Source organism: Athene noctua, chromosome 3 (genome assembly GCF_965140245.1).
Source record: "Athene noctua chromosome 3, bAthNoc1.hap1.1, whole genome shotgun sequence".
In the NCBI taxonomy this organism is placed as follows: domain Eukaryota; kingdom Metazoa; phylum Chordata; class Aves; order Strigiformes; family Strigidae; genus Athene; species Athene noctua.
The window spans coordinates 8,522,117-8,536,571 of record NC_134039.1 but is presented as its reverse complement, the minus strand read 5'-3'; the positions used below and the strand labels follow the sequence as shown (position 1 = coordinate 8,536,571).

The 14,455-nt window shown below is 43.7% G+C and overlaps 1 protein-coding gene across 1 annotated transcript; it reads left to right on the top strand.

The window, feature by feature from the left end:
- Positions 1–1,053: 1,053 nt before the first annotated feature.
- FOXM1 (forkhead box M1) lies at positions 1,054–8,254 on the top strand. The gene is made up of 8 exons (XM_074901239.1): positions 1,054–1,603; positions 2,702–2,850; positions 3,069–3,284; positions 3,685–3,813; positions 4,407–4,451; positions 5,390–5,468; positions 5,904–6,085; positions 7,202–8,254. The coding sequence occupies exons 1-8, from the start codon at positions 1,054–1,056 to the stop codon at positions 8,252–8,254; spliced, it is 2,403 nt and encodes an 800-aa protein (XP_074757340.1).
- The last annotated feature ends 6,201 nt before the right edge of the window (positions 8,255–14,455 follow it).

Here is a 14,455-nt window from a genome sequence, read left to right as displayed (position 1 = left end):
CGCCTGCTCCTCGCACGTAGGGCATCGACTCAGCCCTCTATCTGCTGGGCTCCCTCCGGTTTGTATCGATGTAGGTGATACGTGCAGAGAATTTTTTTGTTTCCTAGCTGGCCAAGTCAAATCTACCAATGCAAAAGGCCTCTCTTTTTATTTGTTTCTATTCTTCCTGCCATCACTAATGATTAACAATAAATACAATTTGTGCATTTTTGCCCTGCTATAGTTTGCTGCAAGAGTCAGCCTTCCCCCTAATTCTTGTATGGCACCATATTTTGTTAAGTGGTGGTTTCAGAAGGGACACACTGCATCTTACCCTGAAAGCGGTATCTCTGATTTTTATCCTTTGCTTTCAGCTTTATAATCTAAATTATTGTCAAAAGTTTGACATTTAAATTTCATGCTGCCTAATGATGAATTTATCTGGTTCTTGACAAAGCTACAGAAGGAATGACTAAAGCATTTACTTTAAAGCATCTAACTGTTGCATTTATTGTGTGCCTTTCTAGTGTTTGAGACAATCTCTGCTTCCCAGATCTGAAACCATCTGTTAAATTCCCTTTTCTCTCAGGTCATGTGATCTGCTGGTTAGAGCAATAGGATACAAGAATTAGGACTAATACTTCTGTGTTCTAGCTTCTCTCCCCTCCCTCCAACTTGCTGTCTGATTCTGGTGAAGCCACTTATGTCCTAGTCTTCCTTTCTGTAAAGCACATAAACATACTTCCCTCATTATTATGTACTCTGTGGCTCCCAATTTGTGATGCAAATTATCTATTCTGGAAATATCTCGCTTACGCAAGGTGGGGATAAAGGAGGTACAGTACTATTTTCCAATGGCCTTGTCAACCTTATTAAATGCTTTCATGTTTTTATTTTCCTTCCTTGTTTCTAGCTTTGTAGCAATTCCTGAGAATGTGTCCTTGGTGGGAGGCCTGTGGTGATTTGCTGGATCATTCCAAGCTGCTCCTGTCCTCTGCACTCTTATGCTGTATCTTTTGTTTTGCAGGATTTATTCTTGTCCCTTTCAATGGAGAGTGACTGTATAGACCAATAATGAGGACCAGCCCTCGCAGGCCCTTAATTCTCAAAAGACGGAAACTGACCCTCCCACAGAAGAATGCATCCAGTACTTCAGCAAGACATGAGGACAGTGGTCAAGATGAAAAGACTCCTAAGCAGGAACACAGCCAGGAGAAGCAACACAACAGCCAACCCAGAGACAAAACAGACTGTGGCCTGCAGACATTCCCAGCGGGAATAAAGATAATTGATCATCCTACCATGCCCAATACGCAAGTGGTGGCCATCCCTACAAATGCTGATATCCAGAGCATCATAGAGGCACTGACAGCAAAAGGAAAAGAATGTGGCAACAATGGGCCCAACAAGTTCATTCTCATTAGCAGTGGGGGCACATCCCGTTCAGCAGGTCCAACACCATCGCAGCATCTTCCATCAGAGAAGAAACCCAGTGCAGCAGCCAAGACTGCAGATGGTCAAGAAGGAGAGAAGAATGTTACACAGACCCCTGGTCTTGCAGGAGGGAAGATGCTCTGGCATTCGGGAATTGACTCTGTGGCTGGACAAGAACGGGAGAGCAACAGTATGTAATCTTTACCCTTTTTTTTTTTGTCCTGACAGACAAAGAGATATGAAGTGGGCCAATGAGTGTAGTGCTTGGATCTCAGTATGCAGTAGTGAAGACTTTCTGTTAATTACAAAAATAGCTATGGATCTGATTCTAATAATCAACACAGCTGTGCATATGTAGTGAAAACGGAAGGATCTTGTTGAATATATTTGTGGTGGAAGAGATGACACAAAGTTGTGTAGCAAAGTTTTAGTGCTGGGAAAAAAAGGGCTGGCTTGAGGAAATCGAGTCTAGAGGGAAAAAAGACTAAGTCTCATTTAGCAAAAGGGTTGTGGCTGAATTCAAGACTAACATAGAGTACCCTAGCCAGTGACAAAGCGTATGGACCTAGAGCTTTGAAAAAGAGATGATTCACATCCTTTAATAACTAAGTGGCAAGTCTGTTTCCTCCATGGCTGTCTCATGAAGCTGCTGAATAAAGGTTAGAAGGGGATGGATTTTACTTGGAAACACTGCTCAGATCAAATTTTTACTTGCAACTTAAAGTAGCTTTGTAGCTTTGGGACTTTAGTAAATCTTATCCCACAGCATAGTACTGTCTCTCAGGAACCTGTAGATGGCTGCAATAGCTGCATCACTACAACCAGTCTCAGCAGGAATAACAAAACAAAAGTGTTAGTTCTCATTGCTGCAGTTCAAAAACCTGGAGATAGCCAAGTTTCTGACTTGGTCTTGTAACAGGTATACCAGTTGGATTTTGTCACCACCTTCCTTGGCTTCTGCTTGCTAAATTCATCCTCTGGCTAAAAATACTTGAAGTACTGGATCAACATTGTCCTGTTTTGGTTGAGAGCAATAGTCTGGTTTGAGTGGTTATTTTTAAGGCTGCAGCTTTTTTCATAAAAGGGGCAGATTCACATGAAATCAGGAATTCAGGGTTTGAATTCCTTCCACAAGAAACATTAGCACTGCAATACCATCTTGTCCCTATCTTGAGACAGGGGCACCTCTTTTAGAAGTGTGAATAGTGCTTTCCTTTTGGCACTTGAGATGAGTGGGGAAGAGGGTTACTTGTGAGTAAGTAGAGCTATGGGCTTGTTATCCCAACAGGCAGTGGCGAGACAACGAGCTCTGTGTTGGACAATAGTTTAACTAACATCCAGTGGCTGGGGAAGATGAGATCTGATGGGCTAAGTCCCTGTTCTGTGAAGCAAGACACAGAAAAAGAGAACCAGGTGCCTCTGCGGGAAACAATCAAGGTAAGTAGGAGAAGACAACAGAGCATGTGCTTAAACTTTTGATAGGGAAGTAATCCATGTGGATCAGAAGACCTGCAAGAACTAGGAATCACTATCTCTAAGTAACCCAGGTTTGGCCTTTACTGACCTGAGTAGCAGAACCTGGAGGATCCAGGGATGTTCCATGGCTCTTTTTGTCAGCTTTTGAGCACTCATGTATCATTCTTCCTGTCTCTCAGACTGAAGAAGATTCTGCTGCTGCTGCTATTCCTACCACTGCCGCCGCCTCCTCGTGGCAGGATTCAGTATCAGAACGACCTCCTTACTCCTACATGGCCATGATCCAGTTTGCCATCAACAGCACTGAGAAGAAGCGTATGACTCTGAAGGACATCTATACCTGGATTGAGGATCATTTCCCATATTTTAAACATGTGGCTAAGCCAGGTTGGAAGGTAACAAGCAGGCCCTCTAGTTGCTGGGGGCCACAGGGTGAAATTATAAGCCTTCTGGATGACAATGAAAAGTTGTTCCCCAGCCTGCAGAGCAAGATAAACACTGCACCCCAAATACCCTCCCATTCCAGATGTTTCTTGTCCCACTTCTTGTACTCCTTTTTGCATTCTACTTAGGCAAGATGACAGTATGTTTGATCACTGGAGTAAGAATATGGATTTCAGGAGTAAATAGAAAAAGAAACTGATGAAGGGTTGCCTGGGTATGCAGGCAATATGAAAGTCCATGTTGTCTTCGCTTTGGAATATAACCCCTCTGTCAGGGCAGTCATGTCTGAGGTAGGCATTGCTGTGCTGAAAACACTACTTTTCAACCTCCCCCTCACTCCTTTCTCCACAGAACTCCATCCGGCATAACCTGTCCCTTCATGATATGTTTGTCCGTGAGACATCTGCTAATGGTAAAATCTCATTCTGGACTATTCACCCTGATGCAAACCGTTGCCTAACATTGGACCAGGTATTTAAGGTGAGTGCCTCATGCAAAGAAAATGGGACAGGCTATCCAGTTCCTAAATGCCACAGTAGCCAGATGTGCCTTATTTTAACAGGAAAGTTAAGCTGCTTTGACACCAGCTTTTTTGCAGAAGCTGGATTCAGCCACTTCTCTTGACAAGTAGACAAGTTCTGTATTTGAAAGAAAAGGTGCTGTGGCTGTGTGTATGAACTGGAGCTTCTGTGGGATGTGTTTATTCTTCAGGCGATGTGCCAAATGTAATAGTGAGCTTGTTCAACTTCTTTCCTTCTCACTGGGAATTTCTGAATTCCTAATGAGAAGTTTTCCACTGAAGTCAAGCAGGAGTTTCTATGCCATTTGTTTGGACAGTCATAGGATGGAATTGCCCTATCCCAGCTAGGTCGTTTCAGAAATATCATTTTGTGGGAGAAACAGAGCTTGCGAGCCTGGTATAGGTGTGTTTAGACTATTCTGTGTTTTCTGCAGTGGGTGGGCAGATTGACTTGTTTGCTCAGAATATACGAGTTTAAAATGTCCCATTTGTTCCCCCTTTGGTTGATAACTTCATCTTATTTTTCTCCCTCTCAATGCCTTGCTGCCACCAGCCGCTGGACTTGGGGTCACCAACATCGCCTGAGCACTTTGAATCAGTAAGACTTATCCTCTGGCCCAGGGCTTGGGCTTCCATTCTTTGCCAGTCACTGAAGGGAAGAAGAGGCTTGGGGAGGGGGACTAGGTCACTGCGGCACCTAGCCATACAGCTCCATGCACACTCCTCTTTGAGGAAAAGAGTTGAGCCAGGGGTTAATTGCCTTCAGATGATTATCTCTACAGCTGGTAGAGCTGTACAGCTTTGAGCAACTAGAAGTCTGCTGCTGAAGTAGGTTACAGTGGGCACCAACAGGCTTCAGAGAACAAGCCCGGGCACAGATTTCTGGTAAAATCCTCATCTCCATGGCAGCAGTCCTGATCTGTTCTGGGGCTCAGATCCAGAGAGAGTAGGATCTCCCTGTGCTCCTTTTCATTTCGGAACCCAGCTGCATTGCGACTCTCAGAAGGATGAACCTGTTTGCTGTCTCTTGCATTCAGCAGTTTTAACAAGGACAGATTTGCAAGCAGCCAGTCAAATGCTTTTCTGTCACAACAGCTCTGGCCTTCTTTCCATCTGCTTAGACTTCTGATTCCTCTGTTGCCTCTGCTATTCCACTTGAACATCTATCTGGTCTGTGGTTTCTATAGAGATCCTGTATACAATAAAGCTATCCTATTCACCTCTCCTCAGGCACTGAGGACACCGAAACCAGGTCACTTCTGCAGTAGAGTCCGCAGCTGGAGCAACTCTGTCATGCCATCTCTTTTTCTACACAGCTTTTGGTTGGCAGCTGGCTTTGAGATGGCATGGCTGCAGAACAGCAAGTGGCACGGTGATAGAGCTGGTGTGAGTGCTGAGTGCTAACTGCTGCTCTCTCTGTATTAGCACAGCACAGGCTTCTGGATTAGCAGTTCTGAACAAGGTAGCAGACTAAAGATGGATTCTTCTCTTTAAATCTTTCTTTCCTCCTTCTTTCTTATTTCACAATGACTGCAGCAGCAGAAGAAATATCCTCCAGATACCCAGAAGAACATGGGAAGCAACAGCAGCAGCAAAACTGAACCCCAGAATGCACGTGAGTGTCTACATCAGCCTGGGCCAAAGAAAACCAGTCTCATAAACCTGGGCCCCTCCCAGATTCCTCAGGAATAAAAGTGGAAATTGTTTGGCAGCTTTTAGGATTCCTGCTGTCAGGTTTGGAGCCAAAGGCAGTATTGCTGTGTCTGAGAGAGGATGTGATGGGGAGATGGAGGGGACTGGGTACTCGAGTGAGAGCAGAGCTTGCCGCATCTTGAGGGCTAAGATCTGTATGAAGGACTATTTTTCTTGTTCATCAGGCCTCCTGGCTTGGGATTTGTATCCTCAAAATTAACAAAGACGACAAGTGGGCCTATCACTGATCGGATGTTTATTTTGGGGTATTTAGAAGGACTTCCTATCAGATGCCTGGGTTTCAAGAGGTAGTAGAGGAAGGGCAAGAGGATAGCAAGTCCATTCTTTTCCGTTCCAGGCCGAAAGATGAAGCCTTTGCTTCCTCGCATCAACTCCTACCTGGTTCCGATCCAGTTTCCTTTGAGTCAGCCTCTTGTCTTGCAGCCTTCTATGAAGGTTCCTCTATCCATGGCACAGGGAGCATCCCTCAGCAGCTCAGAGACTTTCCGGAGCAATAAGCGTGTGCGCATTGCTCCAAAGGTTGGCTTCTTTTTTTTGTTTTCTGAGGGTCTTTTTTTTTTTTTCTTTTGGGGGAGGGGATGGGTGGTGTTTTTTGGGGGGGATTTTTGTTTGGTTATGTCTTTTCTATAGCTTTTGCTTTCTATGGACACTTCTTCATATGGTTTGTTCCTTCATGCATCTTTATTAGGTGCTCTAAAACTCTAAGCTCATATTAAGGATCTAGCCAGTGATAATCCTTGCTGTCCTTTTCTGTCTCTAAGGTGACTATTACCTGCTAGCTGACTTGCTCTAAGGATGTTACTGTAATTCACTAGAGGAGAGGGCTCTATGATCTGGTCAAGACAATGTTTCCCTATTGCTTGGACATGAAGAAATGGGAGAAATGGCTTTGTTCTGCCCCCTATCAGATTTTTGATAACTCTGAAGAGACAAATAACATAGGGAACTTCTTTTGAAAGAGAATTTATTTGCATGTAGTCTCTTCACAGAGTTTTTCATTACCTGCTGTCTGCTAATTCTGTGGAGTTCCCAGTTATTCTGGGCTCAAGCAAAACAGCTATTAACAGGTCATTCTCCTGGCATCTCACTGACTGCTCTTGGATGCTTAGACATTTTAAAGCTTTAACTTCTTCCATCCTGTCTAACCATAATCCTTTTTTTCTTTGTGTGCCTGCTGCTTTATGTTCTCTCCTGCTATGATTTATCTTTTCCCTGTGCTCTTTTTCTAACATCAATTTTTTTTTTCCTTGGCTTCTGGGAAATCTGTCCTCATTCATTTTGTTATTTCACATGTAGGTAGGTAAGGAAGAATCAAAGGGATTACACTTTTCCAGAAATATTTGACTCTCCTTCTGCCTGTACTCCTAGAAGTTCCTTAGAGCAGAAGTGCTCTGAAGGGCATGACTTTCAGTCATGTATCTAAAATACTTCTGATGTGATCTTCAGGCTCCTTTGTATCAACATCACACAGAGCTCAATCTCTCACTGTTGTAGAGTTAGTGCTTTCTGAAAATCCTCCTCTTACCTGTTCTGCTGTCCTTAAGTGCCAATCTTTTCTTCCTTTTACTGTCCTTTGGGTTTTGCGTAGGTTACATGCTTGCTTGCTGACAACATGTCACTTGTGTTTCTTTGTAGATGTCACTCTCTGCAGAAGAATCATCCTCTTTACCCACAGCCACTGTCAAGGAGGAGAGTCAATGCGATGAAGGTTTATTTTCCCCAACCCATTCCCTAAAGGAGAGCAGCTCCCAGCCTGGTGAGGCATCGGCTTCTTTCCCTGAGAGTGTCTGTATAAAGGAGGAAGAAAGCTCTCAGCTGGATGACTGGCTGACCCCATTTGCTTCAACCCTAATGGTGAAGGAAGAGCCAGGTTTGTTGCTCCCAGTTGCATCCACAAAGGAGAAGAAACAATTCACCGTCCTGAAGTCACCACCTAAGGGTGTTTCTGACACGTTAGTTATAAAGAGGAGGGAAAGGCGGGAAATAGGCAGGTCCAGAAGGAAACAACGCCTAGCACTGCCTTGCTCAGAAGAGCCTGTCCTTGTTCTGCCAGAAAGCAACGGCTTTGACCCTTTTCGGTTAGGGGCAGACCGCTCCTTCCTGCAGGAAGGGCAGCCTCTTGAGAATGTATCACAGCTCAGCTGCTCACAGGGTGAAGAGGGGCCCTTTAAAACCCCAGTCAAGGAGATGTTCAGCAAATTACCAGTTTCGTCCACTCCCAGCAAAGTCTCAGCAACTACCAGCCCTCCATTAGGGGGCCTTGACCCCTGGAAATCTGCACCCTTAGCAAAGGGAAGTCACGAGCTGGACTTCAGTCCAGTGAGAACCCTTCAGCTGCCGTTCACACCCCTCCAGGAGAACCAGGACTTGCTGGGTTTTAACAGCACACCCCTTAAAAATCCCCTCTTTGAGTCCCCTCGGGAACTGCTCATTACAGAATCCAGTGACATGGTGCATGCCCCCCTCACGAGCTCTCCAGCTTTTATTCATGAGTCTACTAAGCAATCATCTGTTGAACTGCCAGCCTCTGGTTTTACTGAAAACCGATCTCTCATGGAGGGCCTTATCCTGGACACAATGAATGACAGTCTGAGCAAAATCCTTTTAGACATCAGCTTTCCTGGTCTTGAGGATGAAAACTTAGGAACGGACATTAGTTGGTCTCAGCTCATACCTGAACTGAAGTAAACTGGCCTGAGGAATGAATTTGCCTTGTTCTGATATTACAGAAAGCACTCTACTCTTCTGAGATCTGGTCACATAGTCCAAGACGACTGTTGGCTTGTGACTAATTCTCACATCCATGGGAACAGAGGGCGTTATTGACTCCTGCTAAGCTGGGAGGCAGGCCCATTGGCTGCTATAAGCTCTCTTTTTAAGCTACAATAAATTTTATGTGGAACAAGATAGCATCTCTAACCTTGTGCTAAAGATGAATTCCTGGAGAGAGGTTATCAAGAGAAGATCTAGGTAGGCCCTGAATGGCATTTGCTATTTAAAGTATCAGAGGAAATGGATGTACTCCTCAGTTATGTACAATAGGAAGGAGCCTGGGAAACTCCTCCTAGCTCTGTCCTTACTTCCCTTTACTTTGTTCTCCTATTACTTAGTATCCTCAGTGTAGTTTTAATGGCTGTAAATATTGTACATTCCTTAAATTAGCCCTTAATTATAATAATAATTTTATTCTTGTAGGATTATGGGAATATTTGAGCTGGTAAAGGGTTTGATAATGTCCATATGTTCCATGTCTTCTGTATTTTACCCTAGATGAGAGACTAAAATACTTCTTTTTCTTCTTTGACTTCAGAAACACATTGATCTAGGTTGTTCTGAAGGCTGCTGGGGCAAAGATCTGAAAAATCACCTGTATGTGACTCAAGTCAAACTCAAACAGGCTACTGTAGCATAAAATATTGGTTTGGCTTCCTTTTCCCAGGGTGGAGTGCAGAAGACTTTGGATCAAGCTGTTTAGCTCTTCTGGTTCCAGAGTCCTATTGTTATGTACCTAGAAGGCTAGGTAGAGTCACTCTTGCAGTAAGATGGACTTCTGTTGAATGGTTAAAGCTGCTCTCATTACAATAAGCAGTTGAAAATGTAAAAAAGAACCTATAAAGCAAATGCTGATATTTCCACTGGAAAGTGATCTCTGGAAACACAAGGTATGTGTCTCTTGGTGCAATAGGACAGCTCATCCCAATTCTCTCGAACTTGTATCAAAAGAGGAAATTGCCATGGAAAAGACCTGATCCTTCTGCTTACAACTGATGGCTCATATATCTACATATTCAATAAAGCTTCTGTGGGAACACAGCTGATTATAGTCTTTACTGCTTTCACTTTTGGCAGCATGCTCAGGCAACCCATTTTTGCTTGTCTAATGTGTGTTTTCAGTGATCCCTGAGTAAGTGATTATTAGGACTTTTTCAGTATTCCTCGGGCCATCTTGGCTTGGTTGTTACTCAAACCCTTGCTTCAAATAATATATTTTTTCCGTCTGTTCATGGGTAAATGCTGACTTCACAAGTCAAAAAGATACTGAATTAGTCTAAAGCATCAGAACACCCCCCACAGACTAGTTTCTGAATTTTGTAAATGCAAAACAAGTCTCATGCAAAAATCTGTATTTCTGCCTTCCCCTAGAAACACAAAACCAGACTTAATGTGTGTGGTTTTCAGAATGCCAGTTCTCTCATATGCTTGTTAAAGGTTATTTGCCCTCAGAAGATATTTCAAGCACTTTATGTTGATGATTATTATCTCAGTTTTTCTGGGGAGGGATACTGGACTCCCTGATCTGCATTTTTGTCTGCCTAGCACAAATGACTGCTCAGCTTGGGGCCACCAAAGAAAATGTTTTACCGGGCTGCCATGTGAATTTTAGAGCAGAAGATTTTTGTCAGTGATTAGAAGTTGAAGTTCCATCACTTCTGATTAAGTGTCAGGAGTTTGTTTGCCTTTAAACAGGAAATAAGAAGGGACTTCAGAAAGCTTTCGGACTAAGAACTATTGTGTGCCAGTAGCCTCTTAAGTGTATATTTTGTTTAGGATTGGTTTGCCAATACTGTCTGTGAGGGCAGGAGATCTTGATTCCTTCGCTGCAAATGTTCTCTAGTAAGGAGTTCATGTTTCTCCAGCCTGGATTGAAATAATCATTCTTTCATCAGGGAATTGTAACAGACTGCTGTGAAAACTGATCAAAGCTACAGAGCACATCTGTCTTCAGGGAGGAGAGCTGAGGGGAAAGCCATAAATCTAGATTTAGGCCCAGGGGGAAGAAGAGATACAGACAAAAGGCAAGATTGTGGTCAGGAGGCTGCAGAAGAGGCTCACTCTGTGGTTTGTGGTATGCTTTCTGCTACTATATGTTACACAGCTGTCAACACTCTACTTGGGTTTTTCAAGGCATCCTCTCTCCCTTTCACCTCACTTCTTGCTCCTGAGAGGATGCATGCACACAACTGACATCCAGGAGCCAGCTAACTAAGGATCATGTCTCCAGTGAATTATGAAATGCTCTTGTCTTTGGGATGATAGGATGATGTTAATTCCAGGTGGGTGATGCTTTGGTGTCCCAGTCAGCGGAGGTGCTTTGATGGCCACCTCGCATTATATTCTGAACATAGTAGTGTCGAAGACTAGTTTCCCCTCCTGTTAAGTACTCCAGTGAAACCGTGATAGAAGGCAATTATATCAGAAAAGGTGGAAGGAACAACAGAAAAAATTGTTTTAAGCAGTCCTACCTACTTACTGATCCCACAGCAGATTTCCCAGTGTTTTGCTCAACCTAATTCAAAGCTTCACTTGGTGAGGAATTCATCACAAGCCTCAGGAAAACTACTTTATTTGTCCCTATCTGTGTTTGCCTGATATTCTGCCTTTCCTTAACTTCATCCTGTTACATTCACCACTGTAAAATTATACAAAAAGCTATAAAGCCATCACACTAGTGTTTGAGTGACTGCAGCCAGCTTGTTGAAAATTGTTAGTTTTGGATTCTTCTGTTCTTTTCTGCTGGTATTTATATGTCACTATTTATGGGAATTGGTTGTTGCAGCACATAAAATACCACAAATATAAGTTGTTTGAGTGTGGAAGTTGTGGATATTTGCATCTTTACCTGTAAGGAGTTTCACATCTGTTGTCACAGAGAGGAGGACACTTGCTCTTAATATCTAAGGCCTAGCCCACAGAAGATCTGCAAGATTAAATGTGATCAGGTGTTGGGAGGCAGATAAACATGGCATAAGGCAGAGATGCAGGGACCTGCACTTCTAATTGCTCAGGAAAGCAGCTGTTTGGAGGATGTTGGATTAAATTGGCAGTTTGTTGCTGGAGGTCATTGCTTAGGTATCCTATATTTGAGCAACTGGACTGTTCACAGGTGCCATTGCTCAGGAGTGAAGTGACACAAGTAAGAAAACTGGAACTCAAGCACTTTGTACTCCTGGGCAGGTGCTCGAGGCATACACAGTGAGGTCATGGTGAGAGCAGTGGAAGTGGGTCTGTAGGGTAGGAGTATTATATTTTAAAAGATTTGTCATGAACCGAAGGCTAGAACAACATGATGACGGAGCTGCCAGGCAGAAGTAAAACACTTTGAGAAACAGAAGTATAATTTTGGACCATGGAGAGCCAGTTATTGAACTTGAGGTACAGGGGCGGAGAAGAGACTTGATTGAGCAGGACGGAAATTCTTCTGCAGTCAGCCTGGATGTTTAGTAGACAACTTCTTGAGCATAAGGCCACCATCCTCTCCATTATGCAAAAGTTACATTTAGCGCTCAGAGCTGAGCACTGACATTGCTCTTTGACTCAGCTAATTCCTGCAGAACAGAGGCTAAGAGAGACAGAGAAGCACACCTGTCCAAGAACAGAAAACTGAACTGTCTTTCTCTTTGGACAGCTATAGCCTCCAAACAGCAAGAACCACCCTGCAATCACCCTTCGTTCAGTTCAGCCTAGTTGAACCTGCACTGAAGGACTACTGGGCCTGGTCTTGCCCCAGTCCTCGTCCCCTTTATCAGGAGACAGCATGGAGACTTACCTTGAGGAAGAATAGTTGCATTCTGTCAGGAGCTGACGATAAAATGGTAGGGGACCACACCAGACACAAAGCAGAAGACAATAGGGCACTGCAATGAGGTGCAGCAACAGCACCCTGTATAGGAGTAGAACATACACTGAAGTTTATGGAATTTGGGGCACTGTATACAGGGGACTCAGACAGGTGAGAGCATATAGATCGTTGTGTCATGGGATAGAAAGTCCACCTCCAGCTCTTGGCGCAGGCAGAACAAGTTACACAGCAGCATCATCCACTAATACAGATTATTGACAACCTCCCCCAGAAGACATGCTCCTGTTATGCCTCTGTTTTAAACCAGCACAGTTATTGGGGAACAGTGCAACAGAAGCAACATTTCCATACGAAAAAGACATGCTTTTTGCTAGTGTCTTCATCTGCAATCCTTTTTTGTGAGTAACTGTACATTTTTAAATCAGAGGTTCCTGGATATTGTACAGGACCGTCTACCCCCTTTTCCTGCTTGTGAGCAGGCTGAGGTGTAGGGCTTATAACCATCCCCAACCAGAAGAATTCTGATGTCCTCCCTGCAGTAGCTCCACCACATACCTCCATCCTTACTGCTGACCTGCGGGGCTCACTTCAAGCTTTAGTCTGGTTTGGGAATGAGTTGGGACATACCAAGTCACACTTGCTCAGCAAGTGACATCAGTGAAGCAGTTTGACAGTGTTATCATAAGGAGGGTCTCTCTCGCGAAAGAGATCTATGCTTGTAACAGGTAAAAGGCTTGGCTGCCACATGACAGTAATAGTGGGAGGGGAAAAAGAAGTATTTTTGTAAGGAAGAATGGGGAACATGGTTAAGACTTTATGAACAAAGATCTTACTTCAGACATTTAGGATAGGGGTGTCAGGGCAGTGCCAAGTTGGCAGTTCACAGGAAACAGGAGGTCTGTAGCATGGGGAGTTGTAACCAGGCAAAGAACTGAGGAGTTGTATGTTTGCAAGCAGAGTAATGAAGTAGGCTCAGAACAGAGGAAATGTATACAGAGAGAGAATGCAGGTATCACCTTCCCTCTGCAGGCTCAGTATTCAGATTATAGTGTAGACTTGTGATCTTGGAAGATGGTGGGATACCTCTGTCCATCCTCCCTCAGTAAAAGCAGAGCTATACTTCTTGTCTTCTCATGAACCTGTTGCAGCTCAAGAGCAGGTAGGCACAGTTCTTCACACCCTTTCACGCTCCTCCAGGTCTTCTCTGAGTAATGTGCAGGAGCATCCCACGGCTGTCCTTGAGTTCTGATAACAGAGCAGGCTGTTTAACACCTTCTAGCCAGTGAAAGAAAACATTAATTCAAGATACAATTTTCAGAGGATTTGGGGCACACAAAGCTACAAGGAGCTGTGGATGCTCCGATCCTCTGAAAGTTCTGTTCTATACCTGGCAAGCAGTGCGGCAGATGCAAAAGGGAATGCAATTCCCCTTCACCAGTTGAGTGGGTTCCTCCTACCCCATTTTGTCAGCTGAGAGGGACTGGATGTCTCTTGACATGAAGTGAGTAAAGATGATTGCCATGCCACGTTTTCGCTTTTGCAACTTGGCTGCTGGAGGAAGAAATTGAGCCCTTCCCCATATGGAAGAATGAGACCCTGTTTTACAACCCAGCAATCTTTTTGTGAGGGTGTCAGGCCTTCATTTCTACCAGAGGGCAGTCTAGCTCTAAACAAAGGTGGAAATTTCTTTTTTAGTAAAATACCTGGCTTCCTCTCTAAAATGCACTATGGATTCAGAGATCAAAATGACAGGCTTGAAAAATGTGAGCTTGTTCCTGCACAGAAATAGCCTCCCTCCCTGCTCCCCTTTTTCCAGCAGAGGTGAGCTACAACTGGATAAAAAGATATTCAGGGTATAACAAACATTAGCTGCCTGAGCTTCTCTAGTCATCTCAGACTGGTTTCTTGCTTTGATACATACAGGGCTTTAGAACACAAAGGCCATGAATCTGAATTGCTGATACAGTTCAAATGACACGTTTGTCCTTGAGTTTCAGTTACAACTTTTCTTGGAGAAATTAAGATGATAACTATCCTGGTACACAGTTTACCAATACAGGCAAAAGATTATGCAAAGCAGATTCTATTCCACAGCTCGAAATCTGTGGGAAGTCATTATACAGAGCACACTGGTAAACTGTTTGCATAGAAGATATATCGTCAGAATTATTTATCCTCCACATTTGCTTCCTTTTTTTTGATGTACCCTATTTAAAACCAGAAACATTTAATGGCATTATTCAAGAAAGTCAAGCAAAACAGTCAGCACAAATAATTACTACTATAGACAGACAGGGATGGCTTATGCT

Coding starts and splice junctions, on each gene's coding strand:
- FOXM1 (XM_074901239.1), top strand. CDS start 1,054: ATGAGGACCAGCCCTCGCAGGCCCTTAATTCTCAAAAGACGGAAACTG. Junction 3,814..4,406: donor CATTGGACCAGGTATTTAAG/GTGAGTGCCTCA, acceptor TGCTGCCACCAG/CCGCTGGACTTGGGGTCACC. Junction 6,086..7,201: donor GTGTGCGCATTGCTCCAAAG/GTTGGCTTCTTT, acceptor GTTTCTTTGTAG/ATGTCACTCTCTGCAGAAGA.